The 25,798-nt window shown below is 41.9% G+C and overlaps 1 protein-coding gene across 2 annotated transcripts in view; it reads left to right on the forward strand.

Annotated features, from left to right (window-relative positions):
* The first annotated feature begins 4,312 nt into the window (after positions 1-4,312).
* Positions 4,313-25,798, forward strand: part of LOC109322534 (sodium channel protein type 2 subunit alpha-like) — a 98,437-nt gene continuing 76,951 nt past the window's right edge. Inside the window, exons 1-7 of one of the 2 annotated variants that reach the window (XM_019553599.1) lie at positions 4,313-4,636; positions 18,830-18,948; positions 20,152-20,241; positions 21,752-21,880; positions 22,393-22,484; positions 23,587-23,859; positions 24,196-24,259. In XM_019553599.1, the coding sequence (XP_019409144.1) occupies positions 4,370-4,636; positions 18,830-18,948; positions 20,152-20,241; positions 21,752-21,880; positions 22,393-22,484; positions 23,587-23,859; positions 24,196-24,259 (1,034 nt within the window). In that variant the 5' untranslated portion in view covers positions 4,313-4,369. Of the gene's footprint in view, positions 4,637-18,829; positions 18,949-20,151; positions 20,242-21,751; positions 21,881-22,392; positions 22,485-22,582; positions 22,675-23,586; positions 23,860-24,195; positions 24,260-25,798 lie in introns of both variants that reach the window. The other variant, XM_019553600.1, reaches the window with a different exon arrangement.

Consider the following 25,798-nt stretch of genomic DNA (forward strand, 5'->3'; position numbering starts at 1 on the left):
CACAGATGCATCTCAAGCAGATCCAAGGAGGTGATACTTCCCCTCTATGTGGCACTGGTCCAGTTCTAGGTGCCGCACTTCAAGAGGGATGTGGACATGGAGAGGGTCCAGAGGGCCACTCACATGATCAGGTGGCAGCAGGGCAGGCCCTATAAGTACAGGCTATGAGACCTGAACCTGTTCAGCCTCCATAAGAGAAAGCTGAGGGGGGATCTAGTGGCCTGTTCCAAACTAGTCAGAGGGGACCAGCAGGCATTGGGGGAGTCCCTGTTCTCCTGAGCACTACCAGGAGCAACTAGAAATAGCGGTCACAAGCTGCCAGAGGGTAAATTCAGATTAGACATCAGGAGGCACTACTTCACTGTCAGGGCAGCTAGGATCTGGAACCAACTTCCAGGCCAAGTGGTTCTGGCTCCTACTTTGGGGGTCTTTAAGACAAGGCTTGACAATCACCTTGCTGGGGTTATTTGACCCCAGTACTCTTTCCTGCCATGGCAAGGGGTTGGACTTGATGATCTGCTCAGGTCCCTTCCAACCCTACTAACTGTGAAACTATGCCCGTCACATGCTCTGTAGGTTTTGGCTACCTATGGACCTCTAATCCAGTGGCTAGGGGTTGTGGCAGGGCAGATTTGTGTGAGGGGTCTGCTCAATGGATAACACCATGGCGGACTCAGTGTCCTACCTCCTGCCTCACCCCCCCCCCCACACACACCCAGCTTCCGCCGGGGTTTTTAAATCTCCCACAGCAGCATTCACAGGTGATGTCATCAGCCAGCTGCTGCCCAGCTTGATTGACAGCTGCTTGAAGAGCCAGCACAATGCCGGCTTACACAGCTCCTTTCCTGTCCCAGCCTGCCTCCTGGGTAAGTTTTCTGTGGTGCTGGGGTCCCTGGGCCCTCCTCCATGAGCATTGAGGTCTGTCCCCAGTGCTTCTGGCCTCTAAGGGTGGCCCCGGCCACAACAGGATGGTTTGCCCAGATACTGGGGTGTATCAGTGCTAACACCAGGCTTGAGAGTCATCCTTGTCACAGAATTCTAGAAGGAAGGCAGTCCATAATGAACACCAGGATGACTGTCAAAAAATGGAGAACAGAGTTAGGGTAATGACTCATCCTTGTTTGATCCCAGCTCAACTGACAAATGTATCTGTCTCCAATCCACTAAATAGAAAGGTTGCAGCCATCAGGTTGTGGAGAAGCCTCAGGATCTTGATGTACTTCTCCGGACATCCAGATCTGGCCAGTAATTTCCACAAGGCTTTGCAGTTGATGGACTCAAAGGCTTTAGTGAGGCTAATGAAGGCTATATACAGATCCTGGTGTTGTTCCCAATCCTTTTCTTGGACCTGGCAGGCAACAAAAATCATGTCAATTGCCCCATGGGATGGTCTGAAACCACACTGAGATGCTGGGAGGACTTCCTCAGCAAGAGTTAGAAGATGGTTTAGAAGGATGCAGGATTGGATTTTACCTGTTGTGAAAAAAGGGCAGTACCTTAAAAGTTCCCACACACACTCATCTCCATTTTTGAGGTTGGCTACCATGTTGGCATTCTTCAAGTCCCCAGGGATCCTTTAATTGTTCCAAATGTATAGAATAAAATCATGGTGTCTCAGTACCAGTTCCTTACTGCCTGCCTTTTAGAATTTAGCATTTATATCATTCTTCCAGCAGCTTTGTTGTATCCTTGATAGCACGCTTGTCTCCTTCTAGGATAGGGGGATATGGGGACTAGCAAGGGAGTCCTTTTCAGGGTGTTGGGGGATGGATTCAATGATAGTAGACTCACAGTTCAGGAGTACCTCAAAGTGATTTTTCCATCTAATTAGCATAGATTCATTGTCTTTGAGGAGCAGTCATCTTGTAATCACAGGAAAGTACAACCATGGGAAATTGGGCTGTAGATGGCCTTCATGGCCTGGAAAAACCTATGCATATCATATTTGTCAGCATAGAGCTTGATCTCTTTGGCTTTATCTTGCCACCATTGGTTTTTGAGTTCTTGGAACCTCCTCTGAGCTTTAGCTTTGAGGAGCTAATGCATCTCCTTCTTCTGCAGACATAAGATGTAATCTTGCCAAGTAGATTTAATCTTTCTTGTCTGGTCAAGGTCAGTTTAGATTGATGGTACACTCAGTCTTGGTGTTGACAGGTGGTAAATCCAATAGATTCAGCACAAGCAACATGAACAGGGGCTTTAAATCCCTACCAGAGTTCCTCAGTGTTGCCTTGATTTGTGGACGGGGCATAGAGCTTTCCATTGAGACCCCATTGGAGATCCTTACCAACTTTTGGGTCTTGAAGATGTTTGGTGTTGAGAGTCCTTCACATTGCTTTTGGTTGTTTTTGGTGGTTTGGAGCAAGCTGGATGTTCACAGTGGATCTGACAAGATGGTCCTCTGCTTCTACATGTCCCTGATGAAAAATCCTGTTGCCTCATATGTAGGGCCCCCTTTTCATATTGCATAATATGTGTAACTACCTGGTTAACAGCACAATTAATTTAGGCCAGCTACATGTGCAAAGTAACTAATATGCCTAAAAAAAGTCCAACCAGCTATAAAGTAGAAGCTGGAAAATGTGCAATAACTTTATACCTGGTTTCCATCCAGCATTACTTTGCATGTTGCCTTGTCCCCACAACCAGGAACCCCATCAGCTGACAGGTCTTCCAGATGTGGGGGTGCCCAGGACTCTCAGACATGGAACTGTCCCCATGGGCTACTGCTGCTGGGAGTCCCTTCAACTTAAGAAACTACCAGCCACCATGGTGCCCACACAGGCTGCCATGCCTGGGATCCATCAGCTGATCAGAGCTCCCAGCTGGGGGTGCAGGGGGGGAGGTGGCATGTGCACCCCTGTGGCTGGAAGCCCCATCAGCTGACAGGGCTCCTAGTGCCCCTGTGTCTAGGAGACCACAACTACTAATACTACTGCTACTTTCTTCCTCCTCCTACTTCTTTTTCTTTCTTCTTCTTGTGTCATGGCTAAGATTGTTGATGAGGTATTTAACAGAATTCACAGGAGAATTTGACAGGGCCTAGATCTGGGCACTTCTGCTATGTCCTCAGTTGCAGTCCCCCAGTTGCAGGGGCGCATAGAGCACCCCTGCAGCTGGGGCACTGTCTCAGCTGCAGTCTCAGTGCTGGGAGCCCTGCTGGAAGCTCCCATAACTGGGAGCTCAGGTCAGCTGATGGGGCTCCCAGCCATCGGGGCACATGGTGTGCCTTTCAACTGGAAGCCCCATCAGCTGAAGGGGCTCCCAGAGGAGCTTCTTTCTTGCCAGTACAGGAGGAATCTGGAGTCAGGCTCCCCCTGCACTGGCAAAAAGGCATGATGGGATCTGATTCATGATCCCACAATCATCATGAATCAAGTGATTCTCCTGCCATGTACTATACAATTAGCTAGTTAACTGAACAATTACTTTAGACCAGCTACATGTGCAAAGTAATTATCATGCTATGTGGCATGGCAGGAGGCACAATTGTGTGGATCATGCATCAGATCCCATTGCACTTTTATCTACACATGTAGGTAGGACTGTAGGAGGCACATATTTTTGGTTCATAAAGTACAAGTGGTTTGGCAAACGTTGTGGGTCCCAATCTACTCAAATGATCAAAATAATCCTTACTAAGGTAGACCACCAATAGGAAAGTATTTGTATAGTGATCAGTTTGCTATTAAATTAGCTCAATTATTGCCAAACAGCTTTCATTATAAATGACCCGTTTAAAAAGAATGCTTAAGGTTATAAAGTTCAATTATTGAGAATCTTAAGAATTGATGTTTAACAAATAAACATATAACCCACTGATTGTCAAACAGGGTGAGCAACACCATAGGGTGCCATAGATCCTTTTAAGGTTGTGGTGGTGTGCTCTCCAGTATCAGCACTATTAGATGTGGAAACACCTAGACATGATTCACATGGTTTAGAAAAAAGAATAAGGATTCTTAGTTCCAAAGACATTCTACCCTGTTGTCATGTTTCATAGTTCTTTGCAACAAAATTATTATTTTATTATTTTTCTGTAATTGAAAAATGTGTTAAAGCTAAGAGCTAGCATTTTCCAAGGTGTCTTGAGTCTAATGAGGGGGTGGGACCACTGAAGGACTATAAAAGGCCTAGAGTCTAAAAGGCTGAGGACCACCGTCCATTAATACAATAAAGTTTTAGAGAGTATTTTAGAGAGCAGAACTTTGTATTTGTTGTTATATAAATTATAAAGAGTTATTTGGTTTTCGGTTTATTTTGGGGTGGGAGGTTCTCATTTACAGTTTTCCTAAAATCTCTGCATTTTTCTTTCCTAGGAAATTCTTATGCAAGAGGCTAAACGTAATTAAATTTGCAGGATGAAAAGATGGCACAGGCACTTCTGGTACCACCAGGACCTGACAGCTTTCGCTATTTTACTAGAGAGTCTCTCGCAGCTATTGAAAAACGTTCTGCAGAAGAAAAAGCTAAAAAGCCCAAACAAGAACATACAGATGATGATGATGAAAATGGCCCAAAGCCAAACAGTGATTTGGAAGCAGGCAAGACACTTCCATTTATTTATGGTGACATACCTCCAGGAATGGTGTCTGAGCCCCTGGAGGACCTGGACCCATACTATATCAATAAAAAAGTGAGTATTTATTAAGAATGTAGTGAGATGTCTGAGGTGACAGATTAGTAAAATACTTCAGAGAAATGGAATGAGTTTTTTTCTATTTTTTTCCCTTTGTGAAAGCAATGTACTATGTTATTTCCATTATTTTTCAACCTTTAATCTAATTGTACCTTACAATATTTTATCGTTGGAAAATTTCTGAAAGCTAAGTTTCTGCATTACTTCATCAACTACTAATAAAAAATGCTAAAAGATTTTAATCACTGTATTTTTAGAACATTCAAGCCGCAAAATCTACATTGAAAGGCCACTGGCTTGACTAATCTAACTCATGCCTGTTTTACAATGTAGATTCATTGGATTTAGTTGCCACTCCTAATGTACACAAGTGGGGAGAGTATTGAGCTGGAAAAATCCTGTATGTTTACACAGCAGAAAGTTCAAAACAATATAATTTATGAAAAATAAAATGTTGCAAAAGGATTCTATGATAGAGAAGGTTTTAGGTAACAGGTAGTTACTATTGTTTATCCTTCATAGGCAAAGATGACTGCATTCAGCAGTGGGGAAGAAGAGAGAAAAAAAATGGGAAAGAAGTGGAGAGGAAGAAAAGAGAAAAGAAGGCAAAAGAAGAAAAGAGAGAGGAGGGAGGTGGAGGCTAGGTCGGGTGGGTACATAGGTGATTTATAAGCCCAATCTTTGAACAATCTGCTGCAGCAGAGGCAGAAAAGTGATGAGGACTGGGTACAAGAGGTTTTTGTTTTCCTGACCATGTATTTCTTCATTGCATCTGCCGTGCATTTGTTTGAAAGCCGTTCTGGATTGATGACTTCCAGGATGGATGGTTGTGAGCGATTTGCTCCCACAACTCTGGGTGGATGCTGAAACTCTTTAGGGACTCCTTTAGGGTGCCCTTGTACTGCTTCTTTGGTGCATCATAACAGCGTACTCCATTTGACAGTTCACTGTAGAAGATTTTCTTCAGCAGGCGAGTGTCAGGCATTCTTGAAAGGTGGCTGGCATAGCTAAGATGTGCTGGTTTCAGTAGAGTGTGAATACTAAGGAGAGCTGATCTTCCAAGCACCTCAGTCTTCATAATCTTGTCCTGCCACTTGATCTTTAGTATCTTTCACAGGCAGCACAGATGGAAGTGGTTTAGTTTCTTGACATGACACTGGTCCAGGTTTCGCAGGTGTAAAGGAGGGTTGGGAGAATGATGGCTTTATATACCTTCAGTTTCATTGACATTCTAATGCCTCTGTGGTCCCAAACTGACTAATGGAGTCTGCCAAAGGCCACACTAGCTTTTGCTAGTCTCGCGTTGGCTTAGTCGTTGATGTGGAAAGCACAGGACAGCATGCTTCTTAGATAGACAAACTTGTCAACCATCAACAGGTAGTTACTAATCCAACTGAAACGGTCCAGTGACCATACTAATTTTAATGGAACAAAACTTCATTTCATCATGCCCCTTACTTGTACATGTCTGCACAGTGTTGTGAAAGACCTGAAAAAGAAATTGACCAAGGAGTGCGGTGGTTCCAGAGCAGTTGCTTGCTGCATATAAAACAGCCTGGCACAGGACCATGTGAGGCGGAGACAGGAACAAGAGGCGACTTGGAGAGAGAGAGCAGGGAGAGGGTTGCAGAGTTGGGGAGTTTCAAGAGCTTGGTCCAGTGTGTTGGAGGAGGCTGGATGAAGGAAGGAAGCAGGGAATCAATGGAGGATTTCCCAGAAAAGAAATAGAAGTGCCAGAAAGGGAGAAGCTGTGAGAAGCAGAGGTGGGGTGGATGCTCCAGAGAAAAAAAGAAAAGAACAAGAGAGTAAGCAACAAAAAATGAACAAACCTGCTGAGAGTTCTTAGTTTTGATTTTTATATCATTGATGATCCTGACTGTTCTTAAAGAGGTCTGATTGGAAACTAGGAAGAACACAGGAAAAATAAATTTAAAAAAAAGGAAAAGGAAACTGAAAGTAAAAACTTTGGGACAATTCAAGAACGAGTTCAAAAGTGAGTTTGATTATGTTGTATATCAATAAAGAAGAAATAGCATTAAAAGTGTACAAAAAAAGGGAAGACTTTTATAAAAATAGTTATGAGTGTAAAAGTACCTGAAAGATAATAAAAAGAATAGTTCAGCTGCATATGACTGTGGTTTGAGTAATATTCTTAATTCATGCATCGGACAAGAAAGGCATCAGATAGGTGAGTCACCGCTAGAAACTGAGAGATTGCCAGTGACCTACAGCAGAAATAATACCTCCTGACTAATAACATCAAAATTAATAAAGATGTGGCAGGCGAGAGTCGGAACCGACACAAGAGGTGATAGGCAAGGCAGTCAGTGAAAACATCACAGTGGTGCATTGGCTGGAAACTGAATGACAACCACAGCAAGACAGATAACATGGAGATGCAACCCAGCACCATGGGTTGCACCGAACCACTTCAACAAACCTTGCATTTGATGGGCCAGCTATTCCAGCAGCAACAACAGCAAGCGGCTCATCAATCGCACTTGAGGAACCATGGCTCCAACAACAAGCATGAACACAGAGAAATCAAGTCCAATTAAAAGTTCCAAAAATGACACCCCTAGATGACCCGGAATCGTTGTTGGAGAGCTTTGAGAGAGTTACGTTGTCTTCAGTCTTAAATTGGAGCCAATGTGCAGGTGAACTGGCCGTGCTCCTGATAGGAAAAGCCCAAGCTGTGTACTGCGCTATGCCATGGGGCAAAGCCATCGATTATGACAAGGTGAAGAAAGAAATTATGTACCGATTGGACATCAATCCAGAAAGATATTGGCAAGCATTCTGGATGAGAAAGAAGAACAAAGGAATCCCAAGGATCTTGCTTCAACATTTGGCAGACCTGTTAGAAAAGTAGTTGAAACTACAAGAGGTGTTCACAGTAGAATTATGTGATCAGATTTTACTGGAACAGTTCCTATTAGAGCTGGATGAGAGTATTCAAAGGGGGGTGCATTGCCACCATCCAAAGTCTTCAGCAGAAGCTCGGTGGCTTGCAAAGGATTTGGACAGTGCACAGGGAGAAAGATACCGAGAGCACAGCCCAAGGGAGTACTGAATCCTACAACTCAAGAAACAGAACTGAAAGAAGCACAGGAGGGATGATGATCTACAATTGTGTGTTTCCGATATGGTCAAGTGGGACACATGGCCTGAGAGTGTAACAGGTTCCCACATCAGATGCAGTGGATGAGAGCTGGCATTTGACAGCAGGATGCCCAGGAATGAGCTCAGGGATAGTGGGACAGTAGAGGTAATAGACATTGGGAAGGTCAAATGCGAAGGTCCAAAAGAAAAACCCATGGTGTGGACCTGTGTTGGAGGGGAAAAAATCCAAGCCATTGTAGATACTGGGTGTGCACAGACCCTGATTTGGGCAGATGTGGCTCCATGCAGGTAGGCCCCAAAGGCAGACATAATATGAATGGTTTGTATGCATGGACAACCTTTGATGTATCCAAGAAGAAAATATATGGTGGAAGTACTTGTCAAGCTAAGAGAGATGCCCATGGGTCTAGTAAAAGATCTCCCTTACCCGATGATATTGGGCTGAGATTGGACTGAAATTTATCATGTATTAGACACCATAAGAGCACTGGAGGGTCTGCTAGGAGAAGAAGAAGAAATCCCAAAGGATGTAGGCTGATTTGATATGGAGAGTTTATCGAGCAGCATCCATTTTAGAGAGGCACAACAGAGAGAAGATCTGTTCCAGTCCATCATCTAGTTGGAATTGACCAAGTGAGATGAGCAGGTAATATGTCCTGAGCAGTATTGGGTTAGTCCTAGATATGAGCTAAGGAGGGGCCTGTTGTATTAGATAAAAGGACAACAAGATGAACTAGTGGTCCCACAACTGTTGATTCCCCAAGCCTACTAAGGCCCACTATTGTGGCTGGCATGTACACATCCCTTGGGAGGACATATGTGAACATCTAAGACAGAAGCTAGACTTACCAAATGGTGTTTCTGGTCCTGATTATATGAGTGAGTGGAAGATTTCTGTTGGGCCTGCCCAAATTGCCAGCGAGTAAGTTTACAAAAACCTCCTTGGGCACCTTACAAACTGTGCCCATAATGGAGGAGCCCTTCTCTTGAATAGCCTTATATATAGTTGGACCATTACCAAAAAGTTCAGTGGGACACCAATTTATATTGGTCCTGATTGATTATGCTACTAGATTTCCGGAAGCGATACCTCTACGCACAGTCACAGGACCTTGAGTAGCAAAGGAACTGATCAACTGGGTATCTCGGGTTGGCATACCCAGAGAAATAATTACAAACCAAGGGATGAGCTTCATGTTACACGTGATGCACAGCTTGTGTCAAGTATTAAAAATACGGCACTTATAGACATCTGTGTATCTCCCTCAAACTAATGGGTTGGTAGAAAGGTTTAATGGGATGCTGAAAAGTATGCTGAGAAGTTGTGCACAAGAGGAGCCCAGTAAATGGGACTTATTAATACCACCGTTACTGTTTGCGGTAAGGGAGGCCCCACAATCCTCCATAGGATTCTCCCCATTTGAATTAGTTTACAGACAACCATGAAGTTTGTTGGATGTAGTTTGAGAGAGTTGGGAGAAAGGAGGAACCCAAGGGATCCAACCTACCGAATATGTTCAGAAATTAAGGAGACGGTTACAACAAGTGGGAGAAGTAGCTTGTGACCATCTTAAGGAAGCCCAAGAAAACCAAAAGGCTAATTATGACAAAGGGACGTGAGAATGCAAATTATGTGAAGGGCAAAAAGTGTTAGTTATGCTTCCTTGAGCTACTAGTAAGTTCTTAATATATTGGCAGGGACCATGTGAACTAATTAGGTGAGTGGGTCCTGTTGATTATGAAATACTCCATCCGGGATTCAAAAAAGAAAAACAAATCTTTCATGTCAATCTATTAAAACCATGGAATGAACCTGAGGGCTTATTGGCAACTCCACTGAGAGAGCACCCAGATGTTAGATCGACACCAAAGAGTGTACAAAGCCCTAACAAGGAAGTAAGCTTGGGGTCCCAACTGAATGTAAGACAAAAAGAACAGTTAAAACTCCTAGTGAAAGAGTTCAGCAATGTGTTTAATGAAAACCCAGGCCGTGTTCAGGGAATAAGTCACAGTATTGTTACATCTGAGGGACAGGTGGTAAGAGAAAAGTGGAGAAGGATTCCCTACCATCGATATGAAGTAATCAAGATGGAGATAGATAAGATGTTGGCCCAGGGAGTAATAACCAAGTCCTGTAGTCCTTGGTGGAGCCCACTGGTAGTGGTGCCCAAACAAGAAGGTACTTTGCGATTATGCGTAGATCTCAGGAAATTGAACGCGATTTTGAAGTTCGATGCTTTTCCCATGTCCCAAGTAAGTGAGTTGTTAGAGTTGGATGGGCAAAATTCATATCCACTTTAGATCTGACCAAAGGTTACTGGCAAATTCCTGTGAGGAGGGAGGATCAAGCACAATAAGCTTTTGGCACCCCTTGGGGGTTGTATGAATTTAAACCTATGCTGTTCAGACTCCATGGGGCTGCAGCAACATTTCAACGTCTAGTTGACTGTGTCTTAGCCCCACTCCAAAGATACACTGCAGTGTACATAGATTATATCATTATTTATACCAATGAATGGGAAGAATATTTAGAAGCTCTTCGAGTGGTACTCCGAGAATTATGGTTAACCAGCCTTATGGGGAACTCAGGAAAGTGCGCAGTAGGCAAAGCTGAAACAAAACATCTCAGCTACATGGAAGCCAAGCCTGTATTCATCCTTTGACAGATAAGATAGAGGCTATTCAAAACTACTCGCCACCACAAACAAGGAAACAAATGTGAGTCTTCCTCGGATTGGCCAATTGTTATTGGTGGTTTATTCTGCATTTTCCCCTATCACCTGTGCTAGCAGGAAACTCCAACCCCAGGAACAAAGGTACACCACAATTGAGAGAGAACGTCTTGTGATTAAGTTGGGGGTGGACTACTTTCATTATTACCTCATAGGACAAAAGTTTATATTAGTAACTGATCATGCACCTTTGAAATGGCTAAAGACCACACAGACAGACAATGCTTGGATCACTCGGTAGGCACTCACCTTACAACCCTTTCACTTTGATATAGAATTTAGGCCTGGATGAGCTTCTGGCATGGCTGATTTCCTTTCATGATGTCGTCAAGAACCACGCTCCCCAATGAAATCCGAGACCCTTGCCACTGAACGTCAAGCTGGTAATGTGAACCCCAAGGTATTAAAAAAGAAATTGAGCCAGGAGTGCAGCGGTTCTGGAGCAGCTGCTTGCTGCATATAAAAGATCCTGGCATGGGACCATGTGAGGCGGAGGCAGAGATGGGAGAAGGGTCAGAAAACTGATGGCTTTATAGACCTTTAGTTTCATTGACATTCTAATGCCTCTGTGGTCCCAAACTGACTAATGGAGTCTGCCAAAGGCCACATTAGCTTTTGCTAGTCTTGCCTTGGCTTTGTCATTGATGTGGGAAGCACAGGAGAGCTTGTTTCCTAGATAGACAAACTTGTTGACCATCAACAGGTAGTTACTAATCCAACTAAAATGGTCCAGTGACCATACTAATTTTAATGGAACAAAACTGCATTTCATCATGCTCCTTACTTGTACAGCTCTGCACAGTGTTGTGAAAGACCTGAAAAAGAAATTGAGCAAGGAGTGTGGCGGTTCCAGAGCAGTTGCTTGCTGCATATAAAAGAGCCTGGCATGGGACTGTGTGAGGCAGAGGCGGAGATAGGAGCAAGAGGCGTCTCAGAGAGAGAGAGCAGGGAGAGGGTTGCATAGTCAGGGAGCTTCGAGAGCTTGGTCCAGTGTGTTGGAGGAGGCTGGAAGAAGAAAGGAATCAGGGAATCAACGAAGGATTTCCTGGAGAAGAAATAGAGGTGCGAGAAAGGGAGAAGCTGTGAGAAGCAGCTAATAAAGACGTGGCAGGTGAGAGTCGGAACCGATGCAAGAGGTGATAGGCAAGGCAGTCAGCAAAAACATGACAAGTGTCTGTCTACATCCTGGCCCACATTAAAAAATGATAAAGTGAACTGCTGAGTATGCAGGCAGCAAGAGACAAACTTACTAATTCCTACTTAGCTGTCCATAGGAGGATCTGGGATTTTTGAAAAGGGTGTAGATGGTGTGGTGCATCATCACATACAAAAAAATACATTTTTTCCTAGTTAAAAAAAACTAGAAGCTCTGCTAACATGCTGGGGGCCTGGTGGTCTATTATTCTATTTAAGATTGAAGCAAAAACAAGTATATCTTTATTGGAATGTGCATAAATTTGCTATATCACATACATCATGTATAAAACATAACAAACTAGACAAAAAATCATCAAAAGAGGTTGTTCATTAATCCTGTAGTCATTAAAATTAAATCTACATCTATTTTTCAGCTTTATAAAGCACAATCTAGCATTCCTGAGTATCGTGACGATGCATCCAGTGGTTCACAGGAAGTTATTTCCACACCTGAGTTAATATTTTTTGCTACAGTGAAAAATGCTCTGCAGGGTTGTAAAACAGGAGCTAACCATAAGTAACTAACAGCAGAATTAATTACAGGAGAAAGGATAGCTTGATTAGTGCAATATCAAAACCACACCTCTGGAATGAAGGATTTAGAAGACGTCTGGTAGATTATAGTGAATCATGAAGTCAATTGACTCCCTCAATGCTGCCTGAATAGAAATGCTGCTGCTGCCACCAGGCAGTTGGTTTCAAACTTTGGGTGGACTAGGAATTAAAGGTGGGAGGGTTACAACTGTTTTTTCCTTCCCGTCTCCCCCACTCCACCCCTGCAGCTATCTTCAACTGGCAGTTTGTGGTAGGTCTTGAAAAGGGAAGTGAAAACATAAAGGAAGAACCTTCCTTATGTAAATGGCAGCATAAAAGAAATAAAAAAGATACTTGTATGGTAAATGGACAATCAATAGTGTATTTATATTTTTTTAAAGCATGTACAAGCGACTCTGACCATTCATGGGGGATACGTTCTTGTATCCCCCGCGAATGGCAAAATCCACCAATAAGGCACCGCATTCATGAACACTGTCTGCGTTCATGAATGCAATGTCCCTGGGTGGCTGAGGGGGTGGGGGGCATGGCTGTTCTGGTGACAGTGGGAGTGTCGCTGCAGCAGTGGGAGCTCAGTGGTGGGGGCAGCAGGAGCCCAGTGGTGGCAAGCACAGAGCTCCTGAGTAGCTCCTTTATGTATATTTACAAAGCAGGTTCAGCATTTGCGAATACTGGAAACCATGAATGCCGAACCCGTGAATAGTGACACACACTCAGGAAATAGGTTTCCTGTAATCCTCTTGAATCAGTTACCATGCGCCATTAACAACATAATTGTGTGGTCTTCTCACTTGCTTCCGCATTGTGGCAGGGCACTGTTGATGCCTGCCACTTTAAGACTGGAGCCAAGCAGCCAGAAGTTGCTTGATTGCGGTGGCCATTTTAGATTTTTGGCCGCCCATATAAACAGATCAGTTTCCTGCTGTCAGGCCAGGCAGTAGCATAACAACCTGGAGGTAAGGGCAGGAGCTGTAGGGGATGGATTGGAGGTTCCTAGTCCTGGGCATGACCAAAAACTGTACCCTGCCAGGAGTGGGTGGCCTGGTGGGGCTCTCAGTGGTGTGGGAGCCCCTAGGAAATGCCAGGCCAGTTATCACCCCGGTGAAAGGCAGGTAAGGGCATCTTAACCCTAACCCTCACCTTCAGGTGGGTTGTGCAACATTGGAGGTAGTTGGGGGCCAGGCATGGATATGGCCACCTAAGCCCACGCAGGGTGAGAGACTCCGAGAGACCCTGAGGAGGGAGATTGGGGGGCCAGGCACGACTGCAGCCACCTGAGTCCTGTGGGGGGTGCAAGACCCTGAGAGACCTTGAGGAGGAACAGTGGGGGCCAGGCTGAGGCCACCTGAGTCCTGTGGGGGGTGCAAGACCCTGAGAGACCTTGAGGAGGGAGAGTGGAGGCCAGGCACAGCTATGGCCACCTGAGCCTAGTGGGGTGCAAAACCCTGAGGAGGGAGAGTGGGGGCCAGGTACGTCTACGGCCACCTGAGCCCACCCAGGAGTGAAGCCCCGTCACCCCAAGTGAGGGGGCAGTGAGGAGCCCCAAATGAAGGGAGCAGAGATGAGTAGCCCTAAGCAAGGGGGCAGTGTGAAGCTGTGAGGAGGAGGTGTGGAGCCCCGAGTGAAGGGGGAAGAGATGAGTAGCCCCAAGTGAAGGGGGCAGAAATGAGGATCCCAGTGAGGGGGTGGAAATGAGGACCCCAGTGAGGGGGCGGAGATCTGGAGCCCTGAGTGAGGGGAGTAGACCTAAGGTATGTCTCTGGACACCTAAGGTGGTAGTTTGGGCCAGAGGCGGAGTAAGGGGGCTCGGTCCAAGGGAGAGGGGCAAGTCTCAACCCCGGTAAGTGCTCCACTGTTGGGAGGCTGAGTGTGGGTCAAAAGTAATAGCTAGAGGAAGAACCAGAGGGCTGAGTGCCCAGAATGTTTACATGTATAGAGCTGCCCCTGGAAGGGGTCTGAGTAAGCTTAGACCCCGTCAGGTAATTAGCTGGCCACTACCCTGGTAAGGGTCATGGGAGGGTCCCAAAAGACAGTACATCTGCCACCCAAGGAATGAACTAGCTAAGTCTATGGCCTAAGGGGCCCACTCCAAGAGGGAGCAAGGCAGCCTAAGTTGGTGATGGATGAAAGAGACCCCGTGAAAGAGGGTGGAGTGTGAGAGGCCATAGTGAGAGAGGGCGGTATGAATGTGTGTGTGACTGAGGTGTGATAGCACAGCCTAAGCTTGGTCCAGCTGTAGGTTGGGATCACAGTAATATCTGGACGCCATCTGCCAGGCATGGGGTGTGGCATAGGGGAGGTTCAGCACTGCGGATAGCACCCCCTGGCACTGGCGCATGAATGGGCAGCCTCCCACCTTAATTAACAACTATTAATTAATTAAAAACAAGGGGTGGAAGATGAGTCAGGTGGGTGGCATGCCCGAAGGTAAGTGGGGAACCTAGCACTGTGGCACTTTGCCACGCACATCTCTATGATTTCTCCCTCTATTGCCGTCTCTTCCTATTTCTATGTTCATCTAAACTTGGAATCTAATTATGCAACTTCATTCTCATGCAATTTATCATCTTAATGTAATGCACAATTTATGTTACCTAGCACCATGCATTCTGAGATTAGTTAAATAAATGTCCTACCCAACCCCAAAAGAGTCTCAGACTTTTCTGTGACCCTGCCGAATCCATTTTGATTCTAAAGGTAATTAATATTTGACACTTCTCAGGCTTGAAACAGATTTCTTTAGTGAAGTGCAACCAGCTGTGCTGCCACACCTGATTGTGCTCCAAGAATGTCTATAGTCCAGAGTCCAATGGAGGGCAGGATGGCAGGTGTTTATTTTCCATAATCCCCATCAAACATAACGTTTCCACTAGCCAATATCATGATCATTCCCTATAACTTATAACTAAATTGAAAACAAAGGTTGCTTTCCTCCAGCATGGACACCATTTCTACACATACCTTTGCATGCATTAGTAAATTTGTCAATACTGAAGACTGTTGCCCCTTTCTATCATTTTGCAAATGACAGAAGTAAAACTGAGATCTTCTGCATAGTGGAAAGGAATATGGAATAAAGGAATGCTGGAGTCAGGAGGCAGATGTAGGGAAAATTGTTGAGAATGTGGAGGGCATAGTATTGCAAACCTCAGCAGTCAGAGATCATAAGGCAGCATTTTAAAGATTTTAAAATGTGGTATTTTTTAAAATTTTCCTTCTGATTTTCGAGCCCCTGGGATATTCACCTATTCTGAAAGCATGTTTAATCATTTCTGTATGACATAAAACTGAAATCCATGTGTGAAAATGGAAGTTTCCCTCATGGCTGCCTGGATTAACATTTTCCTTTCTAAATCCTTCGGCTTGTGAAACTGCAAGTCTTTTCCTCTAGTATTACTCTGTTTATTTTTAGTATTATTCTGTTTCACACCTCATAACAACACATCATTTCCTCCAGTCACCTTCTTTCTCCAGGCTTTCCCAAGACACGTGACCTCAGCCAACTGCCTCAACTTCCCTTCCTGTCTGATTTTCCTCTACACTTTACTGGAAATCACTGGTTCTGAACCTTTTCTATACCTTTCCTTTATCACCCATTTCAGAGAAAGGTATGCTGGTTGGGTTTTATTGACTAAGTGTATTAGGCTTCAGTGTCACTGAAATGAATGGATGATGATGGCTACTTTGCTGATTGCAAAGCTAAGTATCAGGAAATTACATGAAGTTTAAAATAGAAGCGCCAAACATATAGACTTGTGATAAAATTATGAGTTGACATGCAACAGTCTTTGACAGGGTTCAGGACAATGTGGAAGGGAATGAATGGTACAGAAAGAATAGAAAGGGTGACCGAGACAGGGCAATGATATAGGAAGGGGAGAATGGAGGGGAGAATGGTAGCTTGCAACATCTAGTTGACAAGAGCAGGAGGTTAATGACCCTGACTGAAGAATGGAAGTGGAAGCTTGTGTTTTTGTTAGTTCCGTGGGGCTAGATTTATAGTTCAAAATGATCATACTAAATTGGAGATATGTGGGCAGGTTCCAACTCAAAAATCAGAAGAAATAAGAAAAACTTGCAAATGATTATTTCTTGAAAAAATACTCAATTTTCTACCAATACTGTGAATTTTTTTGAATGCTTAAACTTGGTAAAATTATAGATAACCCACAGAGGTAAGTGCCTTTCTTCCCATGTTGTACAATATTATAATATTTTAATATAAAAAGCATTTTTTAATAAACTGAATTATAGGAGAAAAATAGGTGGTTAAGTCCCCTGGAAGCAACCTTCAGACTGTATATGACTCACCAGAAAGGTGTACACTATGTCAACATAGACCAGCGATGGTAACAGTGACTTACCTGAACTTCAAAGACCTATAAGACAGGTGATGAAGATACAAAATATTAATAACATATAAATCCCGTACATTTATTTTGGATAATTACAAAATGTAGTAAAAAAAGTTGTTTAATACTTCCACTAAAAAAACAAAGTAGCAGACATCCTCCACAAACTTATATGTAATTTTACTAACTATTGATGAAACTCTCACTGTGACAGTGGTTTTGTAAACAAAAGTTAAAAACAGATAACTAACAATGGACTAGTTAATTCATTAACAGTAATGAGTAAACTTCAGATTGTTTTATCCCAAATAACATGAACACGTAAATGTCTATCAATTGGATTTATTTAACACAAGAAGAATGGACATGAGAAGTGACTAAATTCAATTACTCATCTCTCCTGTTGCTAACATTTATCCAATTAGCAGGAAGTGCTCTTAATAACAGAGGTTGTTGCAATCAGGAGAAAATCACATATGAACTACCCTCCCACTTTGCTGCAGCAGTGACCGTAGGATGGGTAGTATCTTTCTACGATGAACAGGAAGAAAGACCTCAGAGTCAGAGGAAACCTCTATCAGTTTGATTCCCTGTTAGGAAAAGGATTATTTTGTGGGTTGTCTTTATTTTCCTACTTTTTGTACCAGACCAGAGGTCTCATACAAGCAATATTTCTTGGGTTTCTTGGGAAAGGGAAGACTTTCTAATGTTGATGTTCCTCCATTGAAGTTTCCTTCCCATAAAAGTGAAGACCACGTGGGAAAAGAAATCAGGAAAAAGTCATCATCTTACTGTAATCACAAGGCATGTTTTACAGATAATAAAAATGAACTGAGAAAACATAAAACTCTGACATTATAAAGCCCTGATGAGAGTATAACAAAGACTGGTATCATTAAGTAGAATCAATAAAATTGAGAAAAAATGAAAGGAAAGAGAAGCAGTGTCTTGAAAAATTCAAACAGCAAAAGTGAAAGGATATGTCTATTCCAATTCCCAACAGCACCGCTGTGAAGTGTGCCCTACCTAAACTGCTCCTGCTCCATACACATGCAACCTAGAATGGGACAGTAAAGCTACCCTGAGGGTGGTCCGCATAGCCATGGTCATTATCTCTATTTCAAGCGTAGTTTAAATAGAGTTACCCTCAGGGCAGCTTTGCTGTCCCATTTCTGGATTTGGTGCATGTGAATTGGCAAGGTATGCTGAAGAGGGGCATTTCCAGGAGTGCCATGGAAATGTTAGAGGAATGCCATAAGGGAACTTGAAATACATGTGTATTCGGGTAGAAATGGTATTATTTACAATATGACCACAAACAGGAAAACAACTAAGCTGTGAACAGAAAAAGAACTTATTTACAAATGCATGTAATTTATAGGAACTTTTAAATAATAATACATGCCTAAAATTGGGTGTTTAAAAGTGAGGTCAATAAACCAGTACCAGAATAACTGAAAACAGGGTTTGACCTTTTTGTTCTTTTCCATCGTAGGATGCCAAATTCTGACTCATGCTTGTCTCAGGCTCTTGTGATTGATGTCAGTTATCATTTATGTCAACCCCTTTTTTGCCGGTAGACATACCAATTCAAACAATCTATGCAGTTGATACTAATGTTATCTAAAATCTAAACACAACATACAATGATTTTCTATTTATTTAGTTTCCTTCTTTTAATCATAATGACTGCATCTCACCTATTACCACTAGACTAATTTTAATTGCATTCAGCGGTACAACTTGTGGAGCAGGGAGCAAATAAACTAGCTAGTATAACAGAATTTGGCTCTGAGTATTTTGGTGTTGTTTGCAACTGACTGTAATATCATGTATGTGCTTTTATTTGTTATTCTGAATTTACTTGAACACTTCATCTTATTGTTAGCAATTGTCATATAAATGAAAAGGGGCTACAAAGGAAATTAAAATACAATTTATTTTAGAAATAAAAGGATATGCTCTGCTGCACTTTTGATTTTAAGGGGACTGCAATTTAACCCATATTATATGTGTTCTCTCTCACCAATTTTCACAAATTGGAGCAAGCTTGGATTATGTATCCTAGAAATCAGATATATTTGAATCTCAGGCAAATGATGGAATAGGATTACTGTTTCTAAAGGCTTGGCTCCACAAGGTGAAGGATGTCCACAGAAGAACAAACTGCAGAAGCTGGAATTGCTTATACTGTTTGCACTTTATTTTCATTTTATGTTTCTTTTTTCTAGACTTTCATAGTATTGAATAAAGGGAAGACAATATTCCGATTCAGCGCCACATCTGCCTTGTACATTTTAACTCCTTTCAATCCTCTTAGAAAAATTGCTATTAAGATTTTGGTACATTCATATCCTTTTCAAGTGTTCAGCTATCAATGTTGTCATTTAAACCAAGGTATCATTGTTGATATAATTACTTTCATTTCTCCGTGTGCATTTACATGTACTAGAGTACAGAGTTCTATATGGAATCAATACACATGGCATTTCCTTAGAACAAGAAGTCACTCTTCCCTCTTCATTATCTCTCAAAAGTGGCTGCTGAAAGACCCCTCCTTTAACAACCTTCAGTTTCCTTTGTCAAGTGATATTACAAATGAAGTTAATGTCTGCAAAGCAGGGTTATTGTTTTTAGGAGCTGATTTCAGGCACTGGTCAATTTTGCAATAATAATGGTCAATATAGGAAACCTTAATGACAAAAATACAAATGTAGCATATACAGTTAAGTCTAATTCCACAAAATTCTCTGAGGTTACTCAGAACCTTGTAGTATTAAGGGAGTGTGAAATAATCATATTCCATGAGGACTGTACATTTTTATGAGTACAAATTCACTTTAGTCCAATTAGTCTCAAGTGCAATCCACTGAAATGCCAAGGAGATTATTTGTGTCCTCAGCATTCATGCTGCTGTCCTGCAATGAGCCCTCAAAAAGTCCCATTAACATCACCAACTTCAGCTGAGCAACAGCCAAATTGTTGAAGAGAATAGCCTGTATGTCCCCATGCAAGTAACTTGTCCAACTAAATACAACTAGGCCTAGTCTCCTGAATCGACCTCAAGAGTAATCTCATGGATCTCACTGTGACTGTTCACCTGACAAAAAGATGTAAATTTAGGCCCAACAAATTCTTTGCCTTACAATTGCACCTGAAAGCTCCATCTTGATCAGGAAACATGTTGTTGGGTTCTGTACAGACACATGGTATAATGGAGTCCAGTCTGTATTTTCTTAAGTGAAAACTGTTTATATCATAATTCAACATAATTAATAAGGATATTGCAAATTTCATTTAAGCCCAGAGCCTAGCACAACTGAGAGAGAAATATGTTATTTTATGCTGCAGAAGTATTACGCCAGCTGGCATACGATATTTAAAATAGATTAAATTACATAGGCATTTTTAATTTCAAGTTGTATTTAGAATATTATTTGCTACTTATATACATATTTATATATTATTTATTTTTAATAATTCAGGTGTTGAATATTACATCTTTTGTGCATTATCTCATTTTTCTGGCTTACATTCCTTGACTCTAAGCTACATTATTCAGCATGCTTATTATGTGCACTATTTTGACCAACTGTGTATTTATGACCATGAGTAACCCCCCCGACTGGACAAAGAATGTAGAGTAAGTTAAACACAGTTGTTACTGTAATAACATTTTTGGACATAATATGACTAGAATATTTACTTATTGGAACTTGCTTTCTGTACTCATAAAGAATAGATAGATTCCATGAGGATGGGACCATCCTTCTAGCCTTTTATCTTAAAGTATTGAAGTGTTTTAAAAATGGTACCTATTTCTTGATATGTATGCTTGATGAATATCTGAAGCTTTTCCAAAAAATATTAAGGTCTGCATCTTGTCCCTGGATGCAATGGGGTCCAAGAGGGAAAAGGAACATTAATAGTAGAAGAAATATAGGCAGACAGCTTTAAGTATAACTTGAGAGGCCAGCCATAATGCCTCCTTACTGTACATCAGGGCGTTCCAACTTCAGCATGGCCAAAGGCCACACATGGTACCAATATACAAACCCTGGGTCACACAGCGCATAGGCCCAGACAACTTCCCTCACATTTCCCCCTACTTTGTGGGCTGCACTGGCAGCACAGTTCTTCTGCCCACTGCTGTGCAGACAGTGCACATGGCCTCAGGCCCTTCCTGTCACACAGAAGAGGGAAAGGCAGCTGCCTGGGGGCCATGGGCCACATAATAACTCCTTGCAGGCTGCATGAGACCCACATGCCATTAGCTGGACAACCCTGTATTAGTTAATGCAGTCAGACATTTACCATGGCTTGAGAGTATATGGCTGCCTAGTAGAAGGTGTGTGGATTTCACATTCCAAAAAATTTGGAACAAACAGTTTGTCAGGAGCAAGTCCAGTCTGGAAACAGGAGCAAGGAGCCAGAATACAGGAACCAGAAGAACCTTGAAGAGCCAGGATCCAGGCTACAGTTAGGATCAGGGATCCAGATAGGGAGAGTAGTCTACTGAAAGGACTGCTGCTTATATAAGCAGGCAACCATGCCCGTGTAGATAACTTTGGCCAGCTAGAAATAGTTAGGCGGTTTGCAGCTAAGCCCACTCAGGTGGTCAGGGCCAGCTGTGCTAGTCATCCTGTCTGCTGCCTTGATTCCTGATAATAGGTGCTCTTTCTTAGGAAGAAATTCTGCTTATAAAATATGCCTGTACTAATATAACTTATTATAGAACTTTTAAGGGGACAGCTCTGATTTTAACACTGAAAACAATTCTGTGCACTTTTTATAGCACTTAAGACATCTATCTGATTTGCAAATGCAAGCAGGTAGCCAGGCATGTAAGTGCTAGAAATTGTGCCTATAAATATTTGTGCCTGAAGTTATTTGTAGGCACAAAAATCTAAGGCTGATTTCCAAAGCATTTAGAAAATCAATCGTACGCATTCTCTGAATAAAATTTTAATTAACTTTACAATTACAACTTATAAGCTTACAATGTTGTAGTTATATTATTTATGAACTTCTCTATTGAATTTCAAAGATTTTTATAGTCCTTTGTCATAACAAATAAACCTATAGTAATTAAATGTGATTGCATATAACAACTGATATGCCAAGCTCAGTTTCGGTAATGCTTGCTTCCTCAGGTACACGTTCACTGGAATTTATACCTTTGAATCACTTATAAAAATTCTTGCAAGGGGCTTTTGTTTAGAAGGTTTTACTTTCCTTCGAGATCCATGGAACTGGCTTGACTTCAGTGTCATTTTGATGGCGTAAGTGATTTAACAATTTGTAAAGCTTATGAGGACATGAAATTAGTGGCAGCACATACCATACTACTATGGGGCACGCACTTATTTGAAAGTATTACATTCCTGCAAGTAGCAAAGTTGTTACTGCATGTGTCATGTGTATTAATAACCATACTTCAAAGCATGATATTGCAGGGGCCAACATGGTATGTCAGTCACTAGTAAAGGGACACTAATTTCATATCCTTCATTCTTTCTGCTCACCAGAATGGAAGCCATCCCTTTGACTTCATGCCACCTTGTTATTACTAATCTAATTAATTTACTTAGCTTTTCCAGTATAAAATCAGTGAGTTTCACTTCAATGAAATTCAAATGTAGTTGATAACTTATGTCTATTAAAGTGAGATGTACTACAGAGAAAGGTAAATTTGGACTCTATTTACTAAAATCAGCAGAGGTCTTGATAAAAGACCCAAGCAAGTAGTATAAACTCTGTCTCAATTCTGAATAATTGTGATTTAATTCTGCAGGTATGTAACAGAATTTGTAAACCTAGGCAATGTTTCAGCTCTTCGAACTTTCAGAGTATTGAGAGCTTTGAAAACTATTTCTGTAATCCCAGGTAAGAAGTAACTGGTGTAAGGTGTTAGGCCCCTTGTACCTCCCAACTGTTCCTTTTTATCCTGTCATTGTGTTTGTGTGTGAACTCCCCTATTACAGATATGTGACAGAGTTTGTGGACCTGGGCAATGTCTCAGCGTTGAGAACATTCAGAGTTCTCCGAGCTTTGAAAACAATATCAGTCATTCCAGGTGAGAGCTAGGTTAAACACTGAGGCTGACTTTAGTTCCATTGAAGTTGAATTCACTTCTTTTCAGCATAAGCCTTGTTATGCACTGTTCATGTTGCAAAAAAAGACAGGAATCATAGAATAGGAACATGATTCCTTGCCTTTTTAATATTAGCTTCTTTTCTTTGCCAAATCAGCCTTTGAGTTTAACAAATTGTTGCATGAAGCATCAACAAAATGCAAAGCCTTATTTAGTTTTTTTTATTGTTTGGGGTGGGGGGTTGGTTATTTGTTCTATTTCTTTTGGGGAGCGGGGGCTTTGTTTGCATTGTAATATGACAAGTTTTTCCTTCACATTGAAAAAGCTTTAGTGCTGTGGCTTTCTTATTTATTTGGATTTTGCCATTTATTGCAGTCACTGAAATTATAAAAATAGTTAGAAAAGGTTCTCAACTGATGGAGAAAAAGAGTTTTAAAATCAAAATAGCACAAGCATGGCATGTGATATTTATCATTTTCAGTTGCTTTTATTATAGGAATCATTTCCAGTTTCATTCATTTCTGCCAAGTCTTCTTTATCAATTGTTTGGAATGCAGGCACTGGCAGAAAAAAGAAAGAAAAATAAAACAAAATATATAACAGGAAGATTTTTATATACATGGTGTTCATGTTTTCATATTAGCCATGATTGATAAAAGTTTCTGCTTGAAAGAACATAATATATTACGTGCATTTGGAATGTGTGTACATTGCGCTTTCATAAACAAGAAACTTTGCTATTCATTCATCTTCACAAGCTCTGAGGCTGTCCATAAAGCTTTACTAGTTCACAAATAAGAAAACCATCCTTTTGGGCTTCTGCATGAATTCATATATTTATAAAAAGAACATATGATATATTTTAATACACTTTTGGAAATTTTCTCTTTGCAGGCTTGAAAACTATCGTGGGAGCCCTAATTCAGTCTGTGAAGAAGCTCTCGGATGTAATGATCCTGACTGTTTTTTGTCTCAGTGTATTTGCACTAATAGGGCTGCAGCTGTTCATGGGCAACTTGAGGCATAAATGCTTGCAGTGGCCTCCAGACAATTCTACTTTTGAGATAAACGTTATTTCCTACTTTAATAGCACAATGGACAAAAATGGTACATTTGTTAATACAACAGTGAGCACGTTTAACTGGAAGGAGTACGTTGAGGATGAAAGTAAGAATGACTGATATAACTATTATTCAACTCTTTGCAATATCAGTTCATGGCTATTTGTGATCAAACAAAAAAAAATACATGTATAGGGCACCTATACATGTGATGGACCTCTGCTCCAACACATTTTAATAGAAGTAACATAAATTTGTGCATTCATATGGTATCACATGTCTTTTCAAAGCAATTGAATTCCTAAGTGAACTGAGAAGCAGTCAGAAACTATGTCTACTACACACATAAATATATATGTAGATTCTTTTATGTTAATTATGCAGTTTTTAATTTACTATTTCTTTGATTTATTCACATATATTTTTAATGCTTTCTAAACAGCTCATTTTTATGTTTTGGAAGGACAAAGAGACGCCCTACTTTGTGGTAATAGCTCTGATGCAGGGTAAGACTTTCAAAAATATTCTGTTTCGTAGCAGTAGGAACTTTAACTTTAAATATCCGATATCTGTCTATTCATATTAGAACTTTTCTAGGAATTTGATGCTAAATGTTTGACTTCAGACTGAAATCAAGGTATTGTAATCTCTGGCCATTCAAACTAATATACCTTATAAAGTCAATTCCAAGATGAGGTTTTTTCCTGCATTTACCATGAGGAAAAAAGCCCCTTGTCCTGGAACTGCTTACAAGGCAGCACTGGGGGGAAGCAGGCAGCTACTGTGGTGCTGACTTCAGTCCCGAACCCAGGTTGGCAGCTGCTACCTGAACCTCCACTGCCTCTGCACCCCCTGCCTCCCCACTTTAGTCTCGAGCCCCAGGTCTCTGCCTAACCCCCCTCCAACTTTCCATCTTCCTTCATCTCCCTCCATGCCCTCCCCCAGTCCCTACCTTTGCTCTTATGCCAACAGGCTCCATCCTTGCTTCAGCCTGGGGCATAGAGCATGGTCTAAGCCTGGCCCTGTAGCAATGGTGCTGGCTCTGCACTGCTGCTATGGCCTTGGGCTTAGGCTGTGCTCTGTGACCCAGGCCAGAGAAAGGATGGAGCAATGGTAAGAGAGGAAGAAGGGGAAGAGATGGGGGAAGCAGAGGAGATGGGGAAGCAGATGAGAGATGGAGGTGGGGACCCAAGGGTGCAGGGGTGCAGGTGGGGGCAGACACTGCAGGCAGGAGTAGCAGTGTGGGGTGCGTGGGAGGGGCAGGCTCCAGGGCTAAACTGCCTGCCCCCTACTGCCTATCTCCCACTGCTCCCCCACTGCCTGCCCTCCCAGCACCTGTCTCACTGCTTCCTCACTGCTTAAACTGCATCACCTATTCCCCTGCCATAGCTTTTTCCACTGCAGAGGTGGTAGGGATGAATTTAAGATAATCTTCCAATAATTAGTTTCTGTAACAAATTGATAAATTGTCCATATATAAAACCTAATGGGGGTGGGAGGGAAATCTTAAATTCAGGATCATCTTGGATTCAGGGAAATACAGTAAATGCATGTTCTTGTATGTTTAGAACATATTGTTGATATCAATGATAAAAATATCAACTCTCATATAATCTCCTTTTGAGGTGTATTGATTGAACATGAATAACATGAAATCAAGGGTGTGAACTGAGAAGAATAAAGTGGAGAAGGAGAACCTGGATATCAAGTCAGAGTAGTGACTGCATAGTTCAAGGATGTACTTCTTATTTAGAGCATGAGTCTATCTGCCTTGGCAAACTGCCAGTCAGATGGGCTAAACTGAAGAAGTTAACTTGAAAGTTAACCTCCCCTAAAAAATCCCATGCTACTTTCAAAAAACCCTTTTGGATTATGGAGCCAGGCATGAAACAAAAAACAGAGTCCATGTGTGCATGATACTTAACCCTTACAAAAAGGCTTTATACTTCCATGTACCCACTGGCTGAATACTCCAGTGAGGAAAATTGTGATCTCACAGTTTTTACTTGGTGCATTTATTTGGGGGACTAACTAGAGCAGGGGTA

Source organism: Crocodylus porosus, unplaced genomic scaffold, assembly GCF_001723895.1.
Source record: "Crocodylus porosus isolate Cpor-Errol unplaced genomic scaffold, CroPor_comp1, whole genome shotgun sequence".
Lineage (NCBI taxonomy): Eukaryota > Metazoa > Chordata > Crocodylia > Crocodylidae > Crocodylus > Crocodylus porosus.